The following is a 27,849-nucleotide window of genomic DNA, read 5'->3' as shown; positions in this document are numbered from 1 at the left end:
CCATAGACTAGATTTTAGTGGCTTATACTTTTTACCAAGCATAACCTAGAATGAAAAATTTATTTATAAGTCACATTTTGGACACACTCCTCTAACTTTTCAGTTTGGATATATAGAAGGGTATGAGGGTAACTTATTTGCATAAATGGGAATGTGGATTAGGGGAGACTCAAAGATGTGGTCTAAAAAGCAGGAGAAATGCTAATGACTAACTAATGCTCCTGATTATGGAAGATACTTGCTTTCAGATAACAGATCTAGAAACCAGCACATCAGCAGGAAACCAGATAGGAAGCATGAAGTAGCCAGGACTCAAACAAGAACTCCAGTATGGTAAACTGTCATACCAAGAAGTGGCTTAACCCACTATACCGCAAGATCCCCCTGCCCCCAGCTAAGTATTATTTAATTCCTTACTTGAGTTAGACCCATCGCAGCAAAGATATTTGACCAACACTACACATGCCACCTAACCAACAGTTTATTTTAGCTTGACATGGTCATGCAACTAGCAGGTTGTTACCAGCATAAGCAAAGGAAAAATACTACCAGCTCAGTTAAATGATATTTTGGCCAGTTTCTCACCTTTTCTGAGCTGAATTATGCTGTAGAAAGTATTATAGAGGAGACTTGTGCATCAATTTAAAAACTATTTTATATGATCTCCAAGGTCTCTGCTAATCCTAAAATTCTGTGAGTCTATCTTTCTATACTTTATATTACTTCTGGTTTCTCATTTTTGGCTAAAGGGAACAGAAATTTAGGATAAACTTTAATCAACAACTGCTATCGTTCTTAAAACATGAATTTATTTTTCTAAAATCAAAACATAAACTTCAATAAGACTAAAATTAGAAACTAGAAATAACTAATACGAAAGGAAGCAAAACACTTAGGCATTGCCCTTGAACTTTTGCTCATAATGGGGTAAGAATCTTTTAGATCTAAAAATGAGAAAAAAGAAAAGCTAAATGGCTTCCACAAAGCACTTGAAGGATTAATATCTGTCTTCTTTGATTACCCCATGATGAAATATTATCATATAATCCTATAATTTCTGCACCACTTATTTGACACTTCAGCCTTACATGAACAAACTGTCTTTGAGCCAAATGTATTTTTTATGCATATGTGAAGCTGAGAAATGCAAGAATTTTGATCCCAAGGTACATCAACCACATGTTCCATTAGTGAGAAATTTTGACTGAGTAAAAGCCAGGAAGAACAACTTGGTGACCTTGTTCCCTGAACACAGAATCATCAGATCCAATATTTGGCTCTGTCTGCCTCAGTGGCTCAACCAATATAATTATACTCCTATGGTGAAACACGTTTAAAAATTTACCACACTTTATGTATATTCCCAGGAGATCACCACTTGAAAATATTTTAATTCAAATATCAATTATTTCAATAATTAAAAAAACAGTGTCACATTTTGTCAAAGAAAAGATCTTTGTAAACTTGGATGTCAATTCAACTTCAAACTTAACTCTACTAGGAGACCTCATTTCTTGACATTCATTTGGCAAATACATTTTCAAATCAAATGTATAATAATCCAGATTTTCCTGTATATACATGTTTATAGTGAGATAACTGTCTATAAAAACTTGTCTATGTAAATTAATAACATATATTACCTGAGTGATTGTAATTAAAACTGGAAATGTATTAAGAATGTAGACAATATTACCTTATAACAAAAAATTCACAAAATAAAATATTTCTACAAGTGGTACATACAAGTGCACTTCACGAAGCTCATGGAAAATAGAATTAAAATATAAATTTTTCTGGTGCAAAGATTTTTTGAAATTCATGCATAGTTTTTTGATAATACACATTTTCCATAAACTTCCATAAACTTTTTTTAAGATTTATTTATTTATTTGAAAGTCGAGTTACAGAGAGAGACAGAGAGGCAGAGAGAGATCTTCCATCTGCTGGTTCACTCCCCAATTGACCACAACAGCCAGAGCTGCACCAATCTGAGACCAGGAGCCAGGAGCTTCTTCCTGGTCTTTCCAAGGACTTAGACCATCTTCTACCGCTCTCCCAGGCCACAGCAGGGAGCTAGATCAGAAGTGGAGCAGTTGGCAGGCGCTGTGGCTCACTTGGTTAATCCTCCACCTACGGTGCCAGCACCCGGGGTTCTAGTCCAGGTTGGGGCACCGGATTCTGTCCCCGTTGCTCCTCTTCCAGTCCAGCTCTCTGCTGTGGCCTGGGAAGGCAGTGGAGGATGGGCCCAAGTGCTTGGGCCCTGCACCCACATGGGAGACCAGGAGGAAGCACCTGGCTCCTGGTTTCGATCAGCACAGCGCACTGGCCATAGCAGCTATTTGGGGGATGAACCAACGGAAGGAAGACATTTCTCTCTGTCTCTCTCTCTCTCTCATTAACTATGCCTGTCAAAAAAAAAAAAAAAAAAAGTTGAGCAGCTGAGACTCAAACAGGCACCTATATGGGATGCTGGCACTGCAGGCAGCGGTTTTACCCACTGCACCACAGCATCGGCCCCTCCATGAACTTTTTAAAAATTCCAGTATGCACATTTTTTCAATTTTTTTGCACCAAAATAAACTTATGTTTCAACTGTACTTTCTATCAAACTTTTGTAGTACCCATATGCAATGAAGACATACGAAGGGCTTCAAAAGTTTATGGAAAGGGCCCAGCGCTGTGGCGTAGCAATGCTGGCATCACATATGGGTATGAGTTTGACACCTGGCTGCTCCACTTCCAATCCAGCTCCCTGCTAATGGCCTGAGAAAAGCAGTGGAATATAGCCCAAATGCTTGAGTTCCTGCTACCCACATGGGAGATCTGGAAGAAACTTCTGGCTTCTGTCTTTGGACTAGCCCTGACTCAGCAATTGTGACTATCAGCAGAGTGAACCACAGGAAGGAAGATCTCTGTTTCTCTCTCACTTTCTGTAACTCTCTGTAACTGTAACTTTCAAATAAATAAATATTTTTTTAAATTTTGATGAAAAAATGGAATCAAAATATAATTGCATTTTAGTGCAAAATGTTTTTGAAATCTATTATTTTTTTCATTATAAGCATTGACCATTAACTTTTTGAAGATTCCCCATATGCTAATTTTCTAGTAGTTCATTAGTTAGAATACTATGATCCATATAAAGAGGAAGATTTCTCTCATAGAAAAACATCATCTTTAAATACCAAAATGCAGGATAAAAGTCTTCAAATCAGTTTTCAATGTTTTGTCATGCAACTTTGCTACAACACATTTGGGAAAGTTTTTTGTTTCTTTTTCTTTTTCCCATTTTTTTTAATAACACTGTCCTTTAGACAACATTAACATTGATGTTTGTTATATAAACAATAGGTCATATGAATTAAACAGTCGACAACGAATTAAAACACTTACAGTAGGAATGCAAGACTGCAATATCTGAACTGGCTGCAAAAATAATGTGATTATTTTAGGCCACTTCTGGACCAATTTGATCAATCACATTGCCTTAAAAATCTCTGGACATTTTTCCCAAATCAAGTTTCTCTTCTAAGTTATCATTGGTACAAGGTGTGATGACTTTGAGGCATCAATTAATATAAATTGGAAGCTAGAAAAGTATTAATTAAACTTGACACTCTGATTATTTAAACCTTCTATTAAAGTTGATTAGTCAGAGCATGTTGATAGCCTGTTCTTCAAAAATGACTGATGATATCAAGCTTTACTGACTTTCTCTAAGTCTACTATTTCCAACTCTTCTGAACAGAAGGAATAAATGAAGTGAGAAGAACACTGAAACAAATCTAATAGACAAACTGACTAATCTCAGACCCCCAAGGTCAAAGCAAAGCAATTCATTTCTTGGCTTTCATCAACACAAGACATGATTTATCAATCGAAGAGCAGGACTACAAACATTATACATCTCAATGATAGGTTCTTTGCACTGTAGAACTTCTTAAACAATGACAGATTGCACAATCCCCACAAAAGTAATGTCACAAGGCAAAACTCATTATATTTGCAAAAACACTTTGAGTTCTCAAAACAAATGTATAACATTATAAGCCAATATAACTGCACAAGGGAAAATAACATTTTAAATCCAGATCTTTGGGATTCTATCACCTTCATGGTCCAAAAATTTAGACATTCTTGCCCCTTAAAACACTCTTCTTATTGTAATATTTCCAGTTAAGGAGCCAGCTACCATGTGATGGGTAATTATTAAAGTCATTCTTCTTATGTTACTATAAATGTTCAATAGAAATAATCAAATCTCAAAGATTGTTTCTTCTACAAATCCAAAGTGACTCTTGGAAAGCATTATAAAAAAATAAGACCCTGAGCAAATTTCCCAACATTGTAAATGTAATCACATCAGCAGAAATTTTGTTAAAATTTATTTCTCATGTTGCAACACTTAAGGAACTATTCTATACAGTGTGTTTATAATAGCAGCTCTGAAATTCTTTCATGGAATAATGTTAGCTTTCATGAATTTTTTTTTTAAATGAAATTGCATGGGGGCCAGCGCTGTGGTATAGTGGGTGAAGTCACTGCCTGTGATGTTGGCATACCATTTGGATGCAGGTTTGTGTCCCAGCTGCTACAATTCCAATCTAGCTACCTGCTGACGACCTAGGAAAAGCAAAGGAAGATGGCCCAAGTACTTGAGCCCCTGTCATCTATGTGGGAGACACAGAGAAAGCTCCTGGATCCTGGCTTCAACCAGCCCAGCCTTGGCCCTTGCAGCCATCTGGGGAGTGAACCAATGGATGGAAGATCTCTCTCTACCTCTTCTTCTCTCTCTGTAACTTTGACTTTCAAGTAAATAATTAACTCCTTTGACAAAAAGAAATGAGAAGGATAGTTAACAGAGATAATGAAAACTTGCTCTGCTTGCATTCTATATATTTTATTTTATATATTTTTTTTTTTTTTTGACAGGCAGAGTGGACAGTGAGAGAGACAGAGAAAAAGGTCTTCCTTTGCCGTTGGTTCATCCTCCAATGGCCGCCGCGGCCGGCGCGCTGCGGCCGGCGCACCGCGCTGATCCAATGGCAGGAGCCAGGAGCCAGGAGCCAGGTGCTTTTCCTGGTCTCCCATGGGGTGCAGGGCCCAAGCACCTGGGCCATCCTCCACTGCACTCCCTGGCCACAGCAGAGGGCTGGCCTGGAAGAGGGGCAACCGGGACAGAATCCGGTGCCCCGACCAGGACTAGAACCCGGTGTGCCGGCGCCGCTAGGCGGAGGATTAGCCTAGTGAGCCGCGGCGCCGGCCCGCATTCTATATATTTTAAATCACATTGCTATTTTCTCTTTTCCAAATTAATTACTTTTTCCATTGGGTCACAATTGTAGGAAAATTGTACTGCCCAGGTGGAGGAGGATACTGAAAGATGTTGTATGTTCAGCTGATGATTCATTTCACCAGCTGCCAGAAAGTTGCATGTTGCAGCACACCTGGACACAGGCTCCCGTGACTGATTGCAAAACACATTTATCTTGGCACATCACAAAGGAGATGTAATCATAATTATTCTCTCTTGTAGTTAAATGTATTTTGGGGCTGTGTCTACCTACAGAATAATACAAATTGTACATCTGAAATAGAGCCACAGAATTTTAGGATCTTCATATTCAGTCCTTAATATTTCCCAAAGCCTTTTCTGTGTTTAAAAAATAAAATTCAGTTCTGAATAACTTAGGATGATGGTAAATTACAAGGAATGCCATTTGAAAAATTAAGACATTGATGAAATTGCTCAAAACCCTAACTTTTCTTTGGTTTAAAAATATAATATATATATATAAATACATAATAATAACATTAATTTTTACATGAAGGAGATTCTTTGTTTTTTTGCATACTTTAATTTTGAGGAGATAAATGTGTTGGCTAGGTTTTACACAGTATCCTCCATGGAAGAATTGAATATTTGAATATCTAGAGTAGAAGAACACAGATTCATCAGCAATGTCCTTCTTCCCTAAAGACTAAGTAGTTATTCATGCTGTTGATCTTAAAAGTCTAGAAATTCTTAATCTTTCCTGACAACTTCTTTAATAATATGTGAAATTCAAATTACTCCAGATATATTTAATGAAGTAGACAGGTTCATGATTTCCAGAAATTGAAAATATTTCATCCAGTATAACCAGTGATAATCTTTAAGTAAGATTATATTTGATTATAAAACTCTTCTATTTGATGTTTTCCCTTTAAAATTAAACTGTTTTCTCTAAATAATAAAAAAACTTCAATGAAGGGCCAGTACTGTGGCATAGCAGGAAAAGCCAGTGTCACATCCCATATGGGCCCTAGTTCAAGTCCTGGCTGCTCCACTTGTGATCCAGCTCCCTGCTAATGCACGTGGGAAAGCAGCAGAAGATAGTTCAAGTGCTTAGGCCCGTGCACCCACATGGCAGATTGGGAAGAAACCCCTGGCTCCAGGCTTTGAATCAGCCCAGTTCAGGATGTTGTGGTCATTTGAGGAGTGAACCAGTAATTAGAAGATCTCTCTATCTTTCCCTTTCTCTCTGAGACTCTACCTTTCAAATAAATAAATAAATATATCTTAAAAATAAGACTTCAGTAAAATCTATACAAGAATAAGAGAGTTCACAAAATGAATATTAACTTCAGTATTGAAAGTTTTGTAGAGTAGATTTCAGTACGATGTGGAATAGATGTTCATATTTTTTCAAAAGTACTGAAAAAAGATAGTTGCTTGGAAAATTGAAACCTAGAAAATACTATCATGTAAATAAAATTTTACTTTGGTCTAGAGTAAGGAGTTAATATTAGTGGTAACAGTAACCCCACACTTATGTAGAAATTAAAAAGCAACAATCATGAATCTAAGTATTTTATACATATTAATTCATCAACAAAACCTAGTGAGGTATATATTGCAATTATTATTCATTTCATTTTTTGAGACAAGAATTTTTTTTAAATTGTATTTAAGATATACAAATTTCATGTGTTTTCTTTATATAGATTCAGGAACATAATGATACTTCCTACCCTACCCTCCCTCCCACCCATGATCCCACCCTTCTTTCTCCTCCCTCTCCTATTCCCAATCTTAATTTTTACAAAGATCTATTTGCAGTTAACTTTATACTCATTCATAAGATTAACTCTACACTAAGTAAAGAGTTCAACAAATAGTATGAAAAAAAAAAACTTTTCCTCAACAGTCCCTACTTTAAGCAATCATCCAATGCTGTAAGCAATCATCCAATACTGTAAACAATCATCCAATGTCAAAATGTCAATTTCACTTCTATATATTACTTTTTAGGCACTTTATTAGTTACCAAAGATCAGGGAAACATGGTATTTGTCTTTTGGAGACTGGCATATTTCCCTAAGTATAATGGTTTCCACTTGCATCCATTTTGCTGCAAAAGATAGGATTAATTTATTTTTTTAACCACTGTGTAGAATTCCATAGTGTATATTTTCCATAATTTATTTACAACAGGTAAAAAACACTGAGTCAATCCGTCAACATCATGGCTGCTCAGTATTTTTCTACCCTAAATCATGGACCATATCAGTATGCAAAACCAAGGCTCTTAAATTGGGAAGGACAGAGAGGCAAGTAAGAGAATCTCACTGCATTGTACTCAGGTGGAATACACCAGAAATTCAACTTGGGCTTTAATGGTATTAACAGTTTAAAAATGTTTAATATATTAATATCCAATAATATTGCACATGTAGCAAACAAAAACTGTGCTTAAACTGTTAACAATATTAAAAGAGGATGTTTATATCTATGCTACTGCTGTAACATATAATAAATTATAATAAATGTTACACTATGTCATGTCCACAAACATACAATTTTTTGACATTTTTTTCACAAGAAACATACTCACTAGATTTTAGTAACTGGTTTCTTTAAAATATTTGAGACATAAGTTAGTTATAAACTACAGTAATTTCTTTCACATAGTGGAAATTAAATAAATATTTTGTGTAAAATATGATAAGCCCTGTCTTCAATCCATGTTGCCACTTCGACACTATTTGAAAAATATATAAAACAGGCCAACCTCTTTATCTCTGTAATCATTGAGCTTAGGGTCATAAGGTAGTTTAACACTGGCAAATAATTTTTTTTTTTTTTTTTACTTATTTGACAGGTAGAATTAGACAGTGAGAGAGACAGAGAAAGAAAGGTCTTCCTTCTGATGGTTCACCCCAGAAATGGCCGTCACGGCCAGCGCTGCATCAAACCAAAGCCAGGAGCCAGGTGCTTCTTCCTGGTCTCCCACATGGGCGCAGGTGCCCAATCACCTGGGCCATCCTCCACTGCCTTCCAGGGCCACAACAAAGAGCTGGACTGGAAGAGGAGCAACCAGGACTAGAACCTGGTGCCCATATGGGATGCCGGTGCCGCAGGTGGAGGATTAGCCCAGTGAGCCATGGCGCTGGCCCCCATTTGCAAATAATTTTTAAAAAAACTTAAAACTTACAACATTAGTTTCTGGTAAATATTTGTTCTCTACCCACACTTTGAATTATAAACATGATAATTTGGCTATAAATTGGTCCGAAGTTTGAAGAAAGCAGCTTTTCACATATTATATTACACATCAACTTACCTAACAGTTGAATCAGACACTATGAAGCATCACTTCAACCTCCATTGCTGGGTTGTGTGTTCTAAACCCTGACAATCCTGGTACTTGCCAGATCTAATCAGCTATCTCCCAATACACTTTGTCCCAGAATTTCTTAGTATATTTTAATTTGAATTGTCAACCCTTAGGCATAATCTCTGATGTCCAGACTATTTTATATTGACTCACTTTCTTTTGGCTGTTCATTCTCTGTTGCTCTCTCCTCCTCCTCCTCCTCCTCCTCCTCCTCTTCCTGCTTCCCATCTCTCCCCCAACCTCCAAAACATTTCCTCATTATTTGAAGCTCTATATTATATTATCTACCTAGATATACTTAAACATCTCCTCCTTTCATCTCTGCCAAAGTGGGTAACCAATTGTAGTATTATTAATCGTAATATAATTGTAGTACATTAATTGTAGTATGATCACATTGTTATATTTGTTTATACATTGAACTCATTGACTGGACACGGAAATACTTGAAGACAAACCTTTTTCATCATGTAAGATGTTCCTAGCATAAGGGTTAGAATACAGAAGATGCTTAATAAAAGTGAGGTGAATTAAATAACTTTAAAGTCTGCTTCACATTTTACTTCTTAATATTTCCATCTTTTGCCTATTTTTATGTTACTTTTCTGTGCAAATAAGATGCTTATTCACAAATAAAAATAAGTTATTTGTCTAAGTTAATTTTAGAAATATATAAATCATCATCAAATCACCAAATTACCAAATTAATATCTAGGAAGAAACATTAAAAAACATAATTCAGGTCCAAAACTTTGCAAGATTCTGTAACAATCTGTGAGTATTTCTAAGCTCTCAGAACTAATTACTCAATAATTACATCAATTCCTTTAGTTCAATAGTTATAAAAAATGATATATGATTAACATTCAACATTTCGAGTCTCAGCTACAGTTGTAGGAGTCTATGTTAAGTTATACATATACATTTATAAAGGATAGTTTACCTAAAATGTAACTATTCTTTTATGCTTCTGGCTATAAGGAAATTTAGTATTAAAGATGGACTATATAATTAAGTTATTTATATTTACTTTATAAAATACCAAATAATTTTATCTGCATAAGACAATAATGATAATAACAAATTCAACCAGCCCACACTGAACTCCTTCTTCAGGTCCACACTTTCAACTATGTAATCTTAAATTTTACTCCACATAAAAATTACCAAGTAAATATGGCTACTTACCTTTCTGGGTTTTCTACTTCTTCAGTAACAAAGTTGAGGTAAAACCTGAAAATAAATAAATTACAAACCATTAATGTATTTTACTATTGTAATACAAAGTTACACATTTTAAATATTTAAAATTAAAATCAGAATTATGAAAACTTCATATAAAAAAACTTTTGATGTGATGAAAACTCCCACCAACGATTTTCATATTAAACCACAATTGTGGGATGCTTCTTATGTGTCAGACATTTGGAGAAATAAGAACAGAAAGTCCATAGACTCTCCACAAGGAGCTCACGGTTTACACAAGGGCCTACAGAATAATGTGATGCAGTACTGGAGCCAGAGGGTAGGTCCGGCACAGCCACGTAGGTCAAGGAAGGTTTTCCTAGAGGCCACATCACCAGCTTCAGCCTTCAAGATTGCTGATCCTCTAGCCCTGGTGATAGTGCAGTGGTGTATTGCTGCCTGGGCCTAGTATATGAGCACAGAACTGTGACAGAGGAGTCATGCCAAGGAATATGAGCAACAGTTTCGAATTCTGCAGGACAGGTGTGGCCAGGAGAGTGGAACAGAACTTAAGTATGAGATGATTTGCAACTCCTGGGAATCTAACTGTTAGTGGTATAGATAAGTCAATCAAAAAGTATGACAAAAGCATTTCTCGTTTTAGGGAACTGTTCATAGCTTCCTAGATATAAACACAGTTACAAACAGGAACCAAAATAATGTAAATAATAATGACTTGTACTTTTCAAAAATTTAGGAAAGTAAATGTTGAATGTTCTCGCCACAAAAAATGTTAAGTATGTGAGGTGATAGATATGTCAGCTAGCTTGATTTAATTATTTCACATTTTATTTATGAATCATCACAGCCCATAAATACATGCAACTATAATTTGTCAACTTAAAATTAAAAATGGAAAATTTTAAAAGATGATAAATTCTCAATTTGCACTTCATCCTTTAAAGACATGGTTTTCCAACGTGTCCCAAATAACCTCAAGTCATAAAATGATGAAGTTATCGTTTCCGTTTTCTTTTTGTATATGCAGCCAGTTGATTTTCAGCATATTGCTACTTGTCACACCATAATTTAGTAACAAAAGCATCAGAAACTTTCAACACGTCCCTAATACAGAACACTTTACTGGAAATTTCATGTGGCTAGGAGCATTCTCGGCTTCAAATTCCATAGTACTGCAAATATCATCCCAATGTCAAAGCCCTAGAAAATTTCAAAATCCTTTATTCCATCTGTGGCTCTACCAGTCCCACCCATGGGTGGGACTACCACCTTGCATCCTTGACTTTGTTCTCCAGATTAACCCCACTGGAGCCCTTTTAAAAGCTCCACGGTTCTCTCCTAAGTTTCCATATGTGAACAATGAGGCAGACTTAATCTTCAAATATATAATTGTGGCTAATCAGTTTATGAGAATGGGAAAACCAAGGGTCACGATTGGCAAGAGCTAAACATATAAAGACAAAGACCTTGCAACCTCTTCATTTCAGTCTTAGGAAATTCTCACATAGTATAAAAGTAAAAATTTCAATATATTTTGTTATTTTTTTAGAAGTCAAAGTTACCCTTTTACATAGATACATAGGAGCATAGGTATACAGGGACAAAATCTCTACAGTCTAAAACCAAATGGCTGGAATATGAATCTATCAGATCGTAAGACGCTAAAGTATCTCACAATCTGAAACTAAGATAAGGAAACCTGTCTTGCTCCGCTTTCATGAAAACCTCATCTCAATTCACAAGTAGGCAGCAGATGTTCAAGGTGAAGGTGTCTACAATTTTAAGGACTGTGATTTATGCAGAAACATTTGAAAAGCTGAGAGAACAGTAGTAATAAGGGTGATCTAAAACGTTAGCAGCCAAGGAGTTTTTTTAATGACTAGAAAGTTAAGTTTCAAAAAAAAAAGAGGTTGTAGTTATATTAAGAAGGCAAACACCAATCAATACTTTATCTGGAATATGCACTCAGAGAAATCTGTTATAAGCCTGAGGCAATGGGAAGTACAGGAAGAAAATGGAAAAAACAACAATCACACGCATTGAGAAACAGGAGGGTGCTTCAAAAAGTTTATGGAAAAAGTAGAATTAAAAGATGTTTCTCTGGCAATCACTTCTCGGTCTTTTGGCTAAGGTCAAGTGTAAAGATGTTTATCTGGGTGCAACAATATTAAAATCCAGGCTTTTTTTTTAATCATATGCATTTTTCATGAACTATTTGAAGACTCTGTATCTTTAGGCTTCTCATGTCCAAAATAGCCAGTTTCTTCATAATAATTATTTTAGAAATTGGTCTTTTCCAACAATGTTAAAGCAAGAAAGGAAGTACATGTATGAAAAAACACACAATTTCAAATATTTGCCATAGCTCCAGAGAACAGAGAAAAGGAAAGGGATTGGGGCCGGGTTGGGGACAGGAAGGAGAACGCTTCTTATTTTAGTCCAAATATTCACATCCTGTGGGAAATACACCTTCATGCTCTCCTAGTCTCTAGCAATAAGTCGGTCGTATTCTCTCTGGTTTACATCTCCTCACAGCCTCTAGAGAATGTCCACAAGATCTATTGTTCCAGCTTTTCCATGATTGTGCATAAAAGACACTGCAATGCTGGCAATGCATTCCAATTCCCAACTCTGTGACTTATTTTTAAAAGAAGCTTATTCTTTAGATTAGATTTGACACAATGGTACAAAATAATCCCAGCAGGTGCTTTAGAAGGACAAAATCCATGGAGGATATGATTTAAAAAGGAAGGGAAAAAAAGACACTGAAAAACTATTTTCTATCACACAGTTATAAAAAATAAAAATCACACCAAGCAGCATTTAGCTTTGGATCAGTAGATGGGACTGAAATTGGTTGAGTTCCCCAGGGCCAGAGGGGGAATGGTGTATGGATTTCTCTGAATGCAGACATTGGCAATAATATTAAAGTTGTTCTGACCCAACTCTGTGACCTGGCTTTGTTAATGATTTCTTTTCCCCTAATCATGTTTCTGTGAAGGAGTTTTCATCATTCTAGAAAGGTTCTGTGCTCCTCAGAGCCAAAAGCTTACCCTATTCAGATTCCCCAAGGTTTGCTGGTGTCTTTTTCCAAGGAGTTGAATGGCTCATAGAGCAAGGTCTCCAGGACAACAGTGGTCTTGCTGCTTTTACTTACAGGCTAACAGGCAGGGCAGTAAGTTCTGATGACTGGCTCTGCTTCACTGCTGTCACACTCATTAGCAATGTCTCAACATTATTTTTTTATTTTGTTAAATATTATCCCAGCAGCAGCCCTGGGGATGGAGGTTCACTTAAGTTTCATTTATAGGCCTCCATTAAGTTCTACAATCCTGTCTTTTAATTAGATCATGAAAGAGAGAGCTCAGAAAAGCAGGGAAAACACTAGGAGAGTGAATACATGCTCCTCTCTTTTGGAATGCTTTTAGCTTCCCTCGTTTCATTTACATCCAGATAATAACTTTTGACCTGGAACACCAAACCAACTGACTAGCTTTTCTAAACACAGCTTCCTTTTTCTAAAACTGATGGCCATAGATTAACAACCTATTATTTCTACTTCTTCACAAAGCAGCATTCAGGTAGCACAACGACCTGTTATAGAAGCAGTTACTTATCTGTCCCCTACAAAAGCCAGTTGTATCAGATAACATTCCATTTAAAATCCGGGACTTATTTTCCAATACTGTGATTGAACTCTCAAGAATATAAGAAAATCAATGGTTTCTTGATCTTTAAAATAGGGAGTAGACATGAAGATTATAAGGGTAAAAGTATAAATAAAGGTTCATGTCAACTGCTTTTAGCTTGTAAACAGAATAACATTTTAGGCTGAACAGCAATAAAATTTGCTAATAAGATAATTCAAAATAAGTAGAGTCTTTATGCACCAAGAAATCTATCGGTCCTCAAAAGCTTACAGAAGTGGAGACAATTTGCTCTACTTTAATAAAGCAGGTGACCTGAATATTCAGCGCTGGGTAGAAATATTTTTAAGATTCCATGGGAACAGACGCATGGTACTTGCAGGCAAAAGAAACTTCATTCAACAGAATTAATCAAATCCCCCTTGTGACTATCTCCACATTCCACATTCCTGATTGAATATTGCTGGGTTCCCAAGGCTTGGCTGCAGCTGAGAGCTTTTGCTATCCCCCAGACCCCCACCGCCCAGACTTTGCTCTACATCTCCCAGTGACCCTTTGGTAGCTTGGCTGCTGCCCCAGGGCATGGAACTCTGATCCCCGCTGAACAGCCACAGAAGAGTTGATTCTGCTTCTCACCCTGTAATCACACTTCGTTCTTTTCTCTGTCCAGCACCACATTGTGCTTTGGACAAAAGTAAAAAGACTTCAAACGCACTGAGTGATTCAAAACTGAGGCTTACACACAATGGCTAACAAAATATTCTGGGAATATATAAACATTTTTCAATCATCTCCTTTGAGCTATGATTTTCTAACCTTCAAACTTATTTTGTTTCAAAGCCATGTTAAAATTTTAAGTTCCTACACCCTCATAAATCTTTTCTGATGCTATATTTTCATAATTCCATAAGATTAATAGGGTACACATTCCACTTATTTTGAAATATATCTTTATGTTCCATGCACTCATGGAAGGTAAGAGTCTAAAAACTAAAAAACTAAAAAAAAAAAAAAAAAAAAAAAACCAGGAAATTACGTTTGTATTGGAAGTATATTTACATAATGTTTGAGCTAGTGCAGTTTCCTGATTTTATGTCTAGCCTCATAGAACATTCTCACACCCCAAACTGTATGACTATTAGTCATATAAGTAATTAAAAAGAAATATTGCTATTATTTACTCCAAAACTGTTAACATTAATCTTACTTCAACTATTTTGATGTTTGAATAAAACTTTTCTAACCAAGAGGCTTTCTTGCAGCAGCCGCTTCCATTAAATCTTATTAGGTATATAAAATAAGTCAGGAAAGGATTATTGCTATTCAAGTATCTGAGTCAAGCAAAGCATAAAAACAAACTTCCAATGCTTTAACCAGAATAGTAGATATCACAGATAGACGTCTACCAAAAGAAATGCAAGCAAAGCTTCACAATTTTAATCATCTTTGCTGCATTTTTGTTTTCAGATGTGGAGGGAATGTTAAGGATCTTTTAAGGATAAGGCCTTTTAAATGCAACAGATTTTCTACTACTACTGATTTTATTATCTCAGCTTCTCTTTCCCTGCCTGGACAGCACCATTTTACCTCCTAAGGCCACTTACTTGTTTGTCAGAATTACTTTCTTTTCTTGGAAAGATCAGTTAATTACCATGTGTCATTTGTCATATGTGTCAGTACTCTTGGAGCTTTAGCTGAAAGGCATGTTGATGAGCAAAGCACTAATGTTTGATACCGCATGACACTATTCTGTCCTTGCGGAAACATGCTAAGGGGATTCATACTCACTCTTAAAACCTAGAATTTGCTTGCTTTTTATGACATGCAGCTAAATTGTATAGTCTTCTTTACTGAGTTGGTTCTCAGAAAACCAGAGAATGGTTTGTTGAACATTTGAAATTGAGGAAATCCAAAAGGGCTATGGAAGCTAAGATCTACCTGATCTCCTGCCCCGCTCTCTCCTGCTTCCCTTTTTCATGCAAGCAAGTGGGAGACTAGAATCCCTCTTTCATAAAGTGTGTCACTGAAACTAGAACTCATCTCCCCCAGAGCAAGTCCTAAAGTCTAGAAATCTAATTCTAATCTACGCCCAGCCACCACCACCTTCCTGTGTTGGAGTTGGTCATAAAGAAATTCGCTGACCTACCTTATCCGATAGTAAGGTATAAAGTCCTCATTTCAGAGGGATCCTACCCCATTCCAAGGAGGAAACAATGCCACATAGAGAGGCAGAGAAGAACCTAAATAGGCAAGTCTGGCAGGTTCTCCGCCACCCCATCTCCAACATCGTCTTACTATTACCATAATAGTTTTCCCTGGGTCTTTGGGGCTTCATTTCATAGGGCTCCCATGTCACATAAAACTTTGATAACATAAATTTGTCTTGCTGGTCCCTTACTACCTTGTTTCTTGTATAAGAGTGTGGGGTGTGGCCCTTAAAATGAGTGAGAAAAAGTATTATATCTTTCCACACCTACCACTAGGAATCTGGGTTGTTGATTTTCATGTGCACAGTGATTGGCTTCATCACACCATATATCTCTTTTCAGGTAAAGCATATCACACTGGATGGTGGCTCAGCACTTACCTAGCACCTGTTTGTACTTAAAGAACTGGAAGGAATTCATGAAGCATACAAATGAGCAGAATTACAGAGATCAACTTACCAGCCAGCATATGCGTACATTCCATAATAAAAAGCCAGGGGCAATCCCATAACACTGGCATCTCTCCCTGAAAAGGCATCTTTAAAGTGCTGTGTTTGACCTGCAATTAGAATTGAGACATTTTAAAACTTGTCAAAGAATCGGTTATTATTTTTGTGCTTTAACTACAAACACAAGGGAAAGGGAACAATAGGAAATGAACATTTAACTCTAGATTTACTCTTCTCATTGCCAAGTTTATCTGTTAATACTGTATCCATTCTAGGAGTCTCAAAACCATTGATCACCATGAATGCAATTTCACATTTTGCTTTTAATAAGGTTATAACCAAGAAGAAAATGCATTAAAAACCATTCGAAGATGCCTCTACTATGACAATGAAAAAAAGGCTACAGGAGTTTCTGTAAACTGTAAATGTGGGGATGGTGATGGAATTCTTCAAAATGAAGAGAAGGGTCTGCGTTCTGGAGTAGCGGGTAAAGCCACAGCCTGTGATGGGCATCATCAACCCGTACAAGCACTTGTTCATGTCCCAGCTGCTCTGTTTTCTGATCCAGCTGCCTGGTAATAGCCTGGGATGATGGCTCAAGTGTTTGGGCCCCTGCCACCCAATTGTGAGACTTAGAAGAAGCTCCTGACTCCACAGCCTCAGCCATTGTGGTTATCTGGGGAGTGAACCGGTGGATAGAAGATCTCTCTCCCTCTCTTTCTGTCTTTCTTTCTGTCTCTGTAACTCTTTAAAATAAATAAATAAATAAATCTTGAAAAAAAACTGAAGATAATGCATTGCTTATGCTTTTTTTAAGATTTTTTTTATTTATTTGAGGCAGAGTTACAGACAGCAAGAGAAAGTCAGAGAGAAAGGTCTTCCATCTGCTGGTTCACTCCCCAAATAGCCACAACGGCCAGATATGGGCCAGTTCAAAGCCAGGAGCCAAGAGCTTCTTCCAGGTCTCCCACATAAGCACTTGGGCCATTCTCCACTCCTTTCCCAGGACATAAGCAGAGAGGTGGATTAGAACAAAAGCAACTGGAACATGAACAGTTGCCCATATGGGATGTTGGTGCCACAGGCAGAGGCTTATCCTACTATGTCACAATGTGGCCTCTGCTTATGTTCTTAAAAATGTATATATGAAACACATGACTTCTTCCTTCCTAATTTGTATCCCTTTGATTTCTTTTTCTTGCCTGATGGCTCTGGCTAAAACTTCCAGTACTATATTGAATAGCAGTGGTGAGAGTGGGCATCCCTGTCTGGTACTACATCTCAGTGGGAATGCTTCCAACTTTTCCCCCATTCAATATGATGCTGGCTGTGGGTTTATCATAAATTGCCTTGATTGTGTTGAGGAATGTCCCTTCTATACCCAATTTGCTTCGAGTTTTTATCATGAAAGGGTGTTGTATTTTATCAAAAGCTTTCTCTGCATCTATTGAGATAATCATGTTTTTTCTTCTGCAGTTGTTAATGCAGTGTATCACATTGATTGATTTGTGAATGTTGAACCATCCATGCATACCAGGGATAAATCCCACTTGGTCTGGGTGGATGATCTTTCTGAAGTGTTGTTGCATTCTATTGGCCAGAATTTTATTGAGGATTTTTGCATCTATGTTCATCAGGGATATTGGTCTGTAATTCTCTTGCTCTGCTGCTTCATTTTCAGGTTTAGGAATTAAGGTGATGCTGGCTTCATAGAAAGAATTTGGGAGGATTCCCTCTCTTTCAATTGCTTTGAATAGCTTGAGAAGAATTGGAGTTAGTTCTTTTGTAAATGTCTGGTAGAATTCAGCAGTGAATCCATCCAGTCCTGGGCTTTTCTTTGTTGGGAGGGAATTTTATTACTGATTCAATTTCTGACTTGGTCATGTATTTGTTTAGGTTTTCTATGTCTTCATGGTTCAATTTAGGTAGGTTGTATATGACTAAGAATCTATCCATTTCTGCTAGATTTCCCAGTTCATTGGCATACAACTCTTTGTAGTAATTTCCGATGAGTCTTTATTTTTGTGGTGTCTATTGTTATATTCCCTTCTTCATTTCTAATTTTATTGATTTGGATCTTCTCTCTCCTTTTTTGTGTTAGCTGGGCCAATGGTGTGTCGATTTTCTTATCTTTTCAGAAAACCAGCTCTTAGTTTTGCTGATCTTTTGTAATTTTTTTTGGATTCAATTTTGTTGATTTCTTCACTATCGTTATTTCTCTTCTACTACTTTTGGGTTTGGTTTGCTGTTGTTTTTCTAGATCCTTGAGATGCATTGATAGCGCATTTATTTGGCCCTCAACTGTTGCCTCCAAGAATGTGAGTTAACAGGAAGATGGAATTGCAAGTGGAGCTGGGACTCAGGCCCAGGCATTCTGATATGAGCCCTCAAACCACCATGCCAAATACCCTAAGAAAATCGTAATTTTATAGTAACAGAGCAAAGATACCCATTTAAATACTCTTGAAGATGTTAAAACTTACTTTAAATGTATTAACATTCTTAGACAATTTCTGAATGAGATCTTTGGAGAACCCTGCTCACATTAAGCATTGATAATATGAATACTAATTATCATTTTATTATAATTACCAAACAAATTCAAGAGATGTGTCATGACCTCTGATCTCAAGGAATCTACATAACAATAACACTTGGGCAACCAAATCCTGCCCCACACACATGATAAATGATTTGTAAAACTAACTAGTCTATGCTGCCACCAATGTCACAAATTAAACAAAAATGAAAGAAAGTAATAAAGAAAAAGAAAGAAAGAGAGAGAGAGAAAGAAAGAAAGAAAGAAAGAGAGAAAGGAAAGAAGAAAAGAAAAGAAAAAAAGAAAGGAAAAGAAAGGCAAGGCAAGGAAAGGAAAGGAGGAAGGAAGGAAGGGAAAGAAAATATGTTTTCAATAAATAATATATCAATTTCAGAAATTTAAACTAGTACTAAAGAAAGGCCAGTGAATCAAGAGTTTCTATACTGTTTAAATTCTAAGAAATTCTTTACAGAAGACAAAAAAGTGAGCCTGGAAAAGAAAGCACCACACAGATTATTTTGCCTGCATTCCTAATGAATAGGATAGAATAGGAGCTGGCCAGCTTGATGGAGGCCAAGATGAATTAGAATAGCAAGCTCTTCACTCCCCTTCAGGGAGAGCTACAGTGTTCAGACCCATTGTACTTACTTGAGCCAGTTGAGGTGGCTGGATTTAATGAAAGTATTTAGCCAGTAGGACCCTAAGATCTCCCTCAAGGCTTATTAAATGGATACCAGCAGCTCCCTTTCCCAAACTACAGAGGGACTGATCTTGCATTGTTTGTTAGTGTTTAATGCCAACAGTGATTATTGTGCTGATCTCTGACATTTCCTTTTACTGTGCGTAATTCTTCTCATGCAACGTCATTAAGTTTCTCTATAAATTCCCTTTTGTGGACCAGACATTATCAATGTAAACACTAAATACTTAACATGCCCAAGTTATATGTCATCCCTTTACAATTTCTTCTCACTTTCCTATATCCAACTATATTGCCTATTGCCAATTAAATATCTCATGTGGACCTCATTCTCTGCCAACAGTTTCCACTGAATCCATGCAATTACAGGTCTGCCTCCCTAAAACAACTAAAACTCATCACCTTTCAACTCCTTTTCTCATTAAACAGTATACTCTGTAAGTCAGATAATACCAGAAAATGTCATATTCCAATAAAAAAAAAATGTTACATTAAACTAATAATAAAACCTCCCATTTTTACTATCTTATTTGCTTATAATTATCTTATTTTACAACTATTTTATTATATGTGGTGCTTAAGAATGCTAGTGTCATATCTCACTCCCCTTCTCAGGAAACCACTCTCTAGATAAAAGCAATAATAACCAGACAGTAAAAGAATGATTGGTGGGGCGTAGCAGATAAAGCCGCCACCTGCAGTGCTGGCATCCCATATGGGCTCAGGTTCCAGTCTGGCTGCTCCACTTCCAATCCAGCTCTCTGCTATGGCCTGGGAATTCAGTAAAAGATGACCCAAGTCCTTGGGCCCCTGCACCCACATGGGAGACCTGGAAGAAGCTCCTGGCTCCTGGCTTCGGATCTGCACAGTTCTGGCCATTGCAATCAATTGGGGAGTGAACCAGCAGATGAAAGACCTCTCTCTCTCTCTCCCTCTCTCTCCCCCACCTCCTCTCCCTCTCCCTCTCCTTCTCTGTGTAATTTTGACTTTCAAAAATAATAAATAAATCTTTAAAAAAAAGATTGGTCATCTTCCTTTACTTTCCTGGTATTATCTCTTCTTTATTACTATAATCAAGAAATTTTAAAGTAGAAATAAAAGGACATACTTATCTGTAGCTAAAACCAAATGGTAGGTTTATTTTTTCCAGTGTAGGTTTTCACTCCAAGACTTACTACTAGAGAAATCATTGATGCCTTATTTTTTGCTTGGCCCACTCTTAATCATTTTGCTGCCATTCAACCATAAATATCAACTCACCCCCAATGTGGCAGCTTTTCATATCAATTAGATGACAGTAGAGTTTAACTTTCACAGGCAGAGACTAATTAAGGATTCTGCTAGTACAAGCAAAAGTTAATGTTAGAAGAGACCAAAAGCAGATACGTATTTTAAAAAGCATTTACTTTTCAGTTCATACCTTTAATTAACTGCATAACTCCGGGGACTATAATTATCAGAATTGCTGTGAGCTTGCAAAAGGTTAGAAAAATCTGGATCCGGGCACTCCAGCTGACACTCATGCTATTTAGGACCATCACTGCAGCTGCAAACAAACAGAAGAAGTTACAAAAGGCAAATCCTCATTGACATGAGGACATCTTGGGTCCTTGTCACCCAAGGGTAATCTACAAGCCAAAAGTATTACCATTGCCTACAAGAGTTTTAGAAATCTGAATCTCAGGCCCTGCTCCAGACCTAATGAATGAAAATCTCACTTCAACAAGGCCTCCATATGATTTTGAAAAGCTTGGATAAAACTTCTAAGCAGTAAGAATTACTCTCTTGTTCTTCGCATACATTGCTAGAATGAGTATATATTGTAGGACTCTGCTGGTCAAAAATATCTTCTAGCTAAATCCTGAAGCCAAGCCAGTGTGCATTCTGATGACTATGTTTGACACATTAACTTGATATAGCACCTCCATAATGGGACACCTGCAGTATGGACCACTCTAAAGGAAGGATATGAAAAGTAGTTGAGAGGGATCTTACTTTCCACCTCCAGGGCTAACCTTACCCAGCACTCTTTTTTTCGTTTTCTTCTCTGCTTTCTAATGAGTACATCAAGCATGACTTTTAATCTACCCTAGAAGTGTAGACTTAATTAGTCGGTCTACAGTTTTCCCAAGCAGCAGTTAGTATTCACCCTTCCTGCCTGTGCACCATGAAAACCTTGGGAAGGAATAAGGCTATTCATTTCTGTATTGCTAGTTTCTAACTCAGAACTAGGTAGACAATTGACACATTTTATTGAATTAATGAACGAACTGGATCCTCAGAAAAACAGGCACAAAAGAGAATAGTGATGCTCTAAGATTTTTCCTTTCTTCCTGCTGGGATGAGTGAGGTTATTCTAGACAGTAAATATCAACTTTATTCTCTTCCCAAAACCTCATGCTTAATGGTAACAACAACAATAACAACAAAATGCTGCCACATTTATGACAATTGCAGGTATTATCTATAACCTTTATTTTTTATAAAGTGTCATTTTCTCCAAATATTAAAACTGTGTGAAACTATGTCTCAGAGGATGAACACAAACACAGAATTTTTATAATTCAATTGTAAGTTTTCCTTACGTACAGCAATAAGATTTATCTTCACAGTTTCCATTGCATAATATAATCACTAGCTCATTTTGGAATTTGTATCTCAGTACAGAGGTGGGCATTCTGTATAGGGGTAAAGATGCCCCTTGCAATGCCTGCACAACATATCAGAGTGCCTGGGTTCAAGTCCCAGCACCACCCCTTATTTCAACTTCCTGCCGATTCATACCCTTGGGGACAGCGGGTAATGACTCAAGTAGTTGGGTCCCTGACTCCATGTGAGAGACCCAGACAGTATTCCAGGTCCTTGGCTTCAGCCTGACCCAGTTCCAGATGTTGAGGGCATTTAGAGAGTGAACCAGCAGATGGGAGATTTCTCTCTCTCCCTATCAAGTAGATAAAATAAACGAATAATAAAATTTCAAAATTAAAAAATAGCCAAATGTTATCAACACATCATATAAAATGGGAAAAATTTTTTAAAGAACCTAGATCCCCACATGGAGATTAGTTAGGATGTATACTTTTTTATTTATTTATTTATTTATTTTTTGACAGGAGAGTGGACAGTGAGAGAGACAGACAGAGAGAAAGGTCTTCCTTTTCTATTGCTTCTATTAATGATTCATATGCAAATATTTAAAATCATGATGCAGTTAAGTAATTACTACATGAAAGGGTGTTCATCATATATTATTAATATAGTAAGTTATGCAGAGATGAATGGATAGATCTATTGATCAACCTATCTACTGACAGACTCAAAGAGAGAAAGGAAAAGATCTGAAAGACTATTTACCAAATCATTAACAGCAAGTGTTTATGGATGACAGAACATCAAATTTTCCACTTCTAGTATTATTTTTCTGCACTATTTAAATATATTTTATGATGACTATATAACATGTTGATGATATTGTTGGCAGTACTGAATTTCTTCCTCTTTCATTCATTTTAGTCTTTCATAAATGAATTGAAGATCTGTATAGCATCAGAACTATAGAAAAATGTGTTACGTGTACTGCATACTTGAAATGTGCTTAGATTTCTTACACACAGAAAATGAAGGAAGCTAACTAAGCAAGACAATAGATACATTAACTAACTTGGTTGCAGTCATCATTTCACAAAGTGTATGTACAACAAATCATTACTTTGTATACTTCAAAATAACACGATTTTATTTATCAAACATGCTTCAATATAGCTGAGAAGTTTTTAAATAAATGAAGCAGTAGAGCAAATTTAACTTCTGAAATAAATTCCAAGATGAGAAAAACTTAAGAATCAGAAGATGCCACACACAGTCAAATGGAGGATTATTAATGAAAAAATATTTTGAAGAAGTAACAGTGGAAATGCTTAAAAGGTTAGAATACTGAATAACCTACAGAAGAGGCTAACGGAGGATATTTTATCTATGTTCAAAGCTGAAAACATGAAAGGATAAGCCCATTGTCATCAACAAAATGTGTTACTTTATTAAGAATGAAAAATAAAACAAAATTATTTACCTCTCCCCAACCTAAAGCACTTTTATGTTGAAAATAATTTAGTGCAACTCAGCTGCCCTCTTCACCATCCAGTGATTTCTTTTCTATGTGAAACATTGTGATAAATGAGTCACCATGAGAAAATTATTTTTTAAATTAAGGAGTTTCAACTTTGGCAAGAAAGTGAAAAAACTGGTCTCATGTTCCCACCAGGAAGAAAAGAGCACTGTTTTGCTTCAGATAGACCTTTTAAAATCCAAACTAATTTCTATTTTTGAAAGTACTGACAATAGAAAAGAACTATTATACAGAGTGGAAGGAAGAAAAAGAAAGGAAAGAGGGAAAAAAGAGAAAACAGTGAGGTGGGGAGGCAGAAGGCAGAAAAGGAGGAAAGGAGGGGAAGAAACAGGAGGAAGGAAAAGAAGACGGAGGGAGGGAGAGAGATCTTATTGGAGCAGACAACCATCTATGAATTTAAAAAGAGGGAACAGGGTTCCTACTTTCAGGAAATATATAAATATATGATGCCTACTGAAACAGAAAAAAAAGTGAGTATTGGGCCCTCCTTTTTGCAAATTTTTCTTAGACAAAGGGAGGACAAAACCAAACAAATATTACAGACTAATAATCTCACCTTGCTTTCCTCTCAGAAAACTGAAACAAAATTCTGGATCTGACTGGTTTTTCTCAAAGGTTTCTCAAAACCCTGCTTTATCTGGGCATCCAGACCTCGCACTCATTATTTGTTACACCAAATTCCAGCTGAGACGGACTTGTGTGACCCTGCAGGTACAGCTTAACAAGCAAAGAGGCAGCCAGCACTGAGGCACAGCAGCGGTTCTCAAGGGGCTGTAACCGCTGTTTCATCATGTGTCTTTACAGTGATATTTAAGACTATGCATGTTGCTTACCCAACAATATTGAAAAGGGATTTGGGACTCACTAAATGCAAGAGTTTTCTGAGCTTCTGAAACAAACATCTGTTTTTTTTATATATACTATCTACTCACATGGTAATAATGAAGGCAATCTGAGACAGTGCTCTGATCCTGGCTTTACTTCCTTTGAGTAACAATTACTAATTTCACACATGAGTAAATAATTACATCAGTTTGGGGTTTTTTTTTTTCTTTTGCTTGCCTTAAATTTTATCAAAATGAAAATACAGGGATAGGTAGTTTTTATTTTCTTGGTTGTGATACGGTTTCCTAAGGACTGAAATGTAGCAATGAAAGCTGCATGTATAAATCCTGGACATAAGAAATACATACTGGTAGGAAGCTGTATTTGCAGAGGATGTTTAGGGAAATGTTAAAGATTGACACTGTGATTTGTGTACTAGCAAATATTTCTTGCACACTCTCCATAATTTGGGACTGCCTTTGGTTTTGGAGAATGAGATTACAGAGTTTGGATGCATAAATTTTTCTTCCAGGTTCAAGTTCTTTTGCGCTTCTAACTATTGCATGCTAGGCTGATAAAAATAAATGGATATTATCCCCGCATGCTACATGGTGAGATGATGTGGGTTCCACCATTTTTTGTAATAGCTGCCTGAGTTCTTTTTGTGTCTGCTAGCATTCATTTCGAGGATGCATTTACTTCAGAGATGATATGTAGCAATAAATGCTTTTCAAAAGCAGACAGCAGATTGGTAACTAATCTCTCCCTGTTGGGAATAAAATGTAAAGAAATGTAAACTATTATTAATGGCCAATATAGTACAAAGACCTTACATGGACAATGTTGTTTAATCCTCCTATCAGGTTACTAATACTGGCTTTAGTTTTCAGATTAGCAGCTGATAATCAGCACATTATTTACCTTGTCTATGTTCATATAAGTAGTAAGTGTGAAGATAGGACTGGAGCCAGATGGTCCAAATTTGGAGCCCACACTTTCACCATTAGTTCACAGATAAACAATGAGGAACTGGCTCAAATACATATGATCTCATTAGCACTAGTTTTTTTCTAGCTTGGGATGACTCTTCCTCCCTGCAAAGATTCAGATTTATCTTAGGCAGGATTTCTCTCTAAGAATTGTTTGTCTTGGTAATTTAGTTTTGGTAGAAGAGGAGAGGGCATAGCAGGCTTCAGAAGTTTTAACCTGAGCCATTCCATGTGCTATACTGAAATGCTAACACAGAACTAGCCCTAGAAGTTCTTTCCTGTAGTTTAATGGTGATGGGAAAATGCAGTTTTGAAAACAAAAATATGGCAGGACATTTGTAGAATCAGCTAATTGTTTTCACAATGCACACACAAATGGTATTTTGTTTGCTCCTCCCAATCACTCTCACAAGGTCTGAGAGGTAGTATGGAGCTCTTACCTCAACATGTAAAATAAGCTAGCAAGGAAATTGAGACTGAGTTTATTAGGGGTGGATCTGGACCTAGATCTCACATCTTAAGGCACATATGTTTAAAAGAACTCTGCCATTCACATGTGTATTTATACAGAGTGTAGTTTTAGGAGACAAGGACAACAGTATTCTAAATATTGAACATCCACTAATGTTTATTGAAACTACAACAGCCATGAGAACTCCCATCTTTTATAGAAGGTAAAGAGACAAATGTCAGTTTGGGCTACAGAAAGCAGCCAAGTGAGAAAGTATGATTTTCCAATTAAAACTCCATGTGCCTGACTTGTTTACCAGAACAGGATTTTGAATAAGCAAAAAAATTTTCTTCTTTATTAATCTGAGAGAAATGAAGTAGAATTTTTTTTTAAATTGAGGCAAATAAGCATTCAGTTAACCCCCACCCTTACCCTATTATCATTTCTCAAATACTTGAATAATGTTTCATAAAAGTCAAAACTTTTTTTCTCCAGTGAACTAGAGCTTTCTAAGTGCAACAGACTGTTTCCTTCCCCCAAAGAACACAGGGAAGCAATTCATGCAATTAAACTCTATTTTCTACATCTCAGGAACCTTCCGCCCCTAACAGGCAGAAAATCACCTCTCCTCACTTTGAAGAAGGAAGGATGTGAGAGATTTGCCCCCAGGTAAATTTCTCCTTCTCTATCTGCAACTCCACCTCCTGTTGCTCCATTAAAGCTAAATTCTGTTAGAGACAGTTTGACTTTCCCAATTAGGCCACCAATTTACATTACCTCCCACTGAGTTATAAGGATATTCAGTTTTCTCAATGCTTCTACCCTGGAAACACATTTCCTTCTCAGAATCTCAAGCTTGCAAAAGGAGCATCAAAACTTATAAATTAATCCTATAGAACAGTGGCAAACAGGAGATGTTTAGGTTCACCCAAGACATACTCAGGCTCTTTGTTAACTATTCCACTCCAATCTCTGCTACATACATTTTGTGAACCGCAACTTACTTATCCTTTCCTGTAACTACTTTAAAGTTTTGGTTTGAAGAGTTTCCACTGAATACTCTAAATACAAATTTTTCTCTTTAAGAAGTTTTATAGAATTTGGACAAATAAGAAGAGTCATCTATATGGACAAAAATAGAAATATATTATTATCTATCCAATTCCAAACACAAAGTGGACAAAACTTGTGGATTTTTAAAAGATTACATAAGACCTATTTAAAGTCTTCTGATTATAGCATTATTTTTTAGGATTTATTTATTTGAAAGGCAGAGTGACAGAGAGTGGTTGAGAAAATTGAATTGCAAATGACTGCAATGACAGGGGTTGGGCCAGGCAGAATCCCGGAGTCCAGAGTTCTATCTGAGTCTCCCACATGGCAGGGTCTCAAGTGCTTGGGCCAGCCTCCACTGCCCTGCCGTGTTCATCATCAGGGAGCTGGATTCGAAGTGGTGCAGACTGAAATCGACACTCTGATATGGGATGCAGGTGTCCCATGCAGTGACAGCCTGCCAAGCCAAAATGCTCACTGCTGTTGCACTTTTGGATTAATAACCTCTATTGTTAACTTGCATAGCTCTCAAAAATACTACCTCTAGCCTTTTTTTTTTCTAAATATGATCATTTCAATAAGGTTCTACATCAGTCATTCAAGAGAAAAGAATATGGTGATATAAAAATGTTAGTCCAAACTCAATGCAACAACAGATTTTTTTCTTTTTTTATTTATTTGATAGATAGAGTTAGATAGATAGAGAGAGAGAGAGAGAGAGAGAGAAAGGTCTTCCTTCCATTGGTTCACCCCCCAGTGACCGCCACAGCCGGTGCTGTGCTGATCCAAAGCCAGGAGCCAGGTGCTTCTTCCTGGTCTCCCATGCGGATGCAGGAGCCCAAGCACTTGGGCCATCCTCCACTGCCCTCCCGGGCCACAGTAGAGAGCTGGACTGGACTGGAAGAGGAGCAACCGGGACTAGAACCCGGTGCCCATATGGGATGCCAGCACCGCAGGTGGAGGATTAACCAAGTTAGCCACGGCGCCAGCCCTG

At 36.9% G+C, this 27,849-nt stretch overlaps 1 protein-coding gene across 4 annotated transcripts in view; it reads right to left on the bottom strand.

The window, feature by feature from the left end:
• The window catches only part of SLC7A11 (solute carrier family 7 member 11), a 105,532-nt gene that overhangs the window by 45,519 nt on the left and 32,164 nt on the right, over positions 1–27,849 (bottom strand). For 3 of the 4 annotated variants that reach the window (XM_089302476.1, XM_089302477.1, XM_008267436.5), the window contains 3 exons: positions 20,832–20,957; positions 16,183–16,282; positions 9,852–9,896 (listed from right to left, as the gene is read on the bottom strand). In XM_089302476.1, coding sequence (XP_089158602.1) covers positions 9,852–9,896; positions 16,183–16,282; positions 20,832–20,957 — 271 coding nt within the window. Of the gene's footprint in view, positions 1–9,851; positions 9,897–16,182; positions 16,283–20,831; positions 20,958–27,510; positions 27,847–27,849 lie in introns of those variants that run through there. The other variant, XM_089302478.1, reaches the window with a different exon arrangement.

Source organism: Oryctolagus cuniculus, chromosome 8 (genome assembly GCF_051225735.1).
Source record: "Oryctolagus cuniculus isolate XC-2025 breed Fujian yellow rabbit chromosome 8, ASM5122573v1, whole genome shotgun sequence".
NCBI lineage: Eukaryota > Metazoa > Chordata > Mammalia > Lagomorpha > Leporidae > Oryctolagus > Oryctolagus cuniculus.
This window is presented reverse-complemented; position numbering and strand designations above follow the sequence as displayed.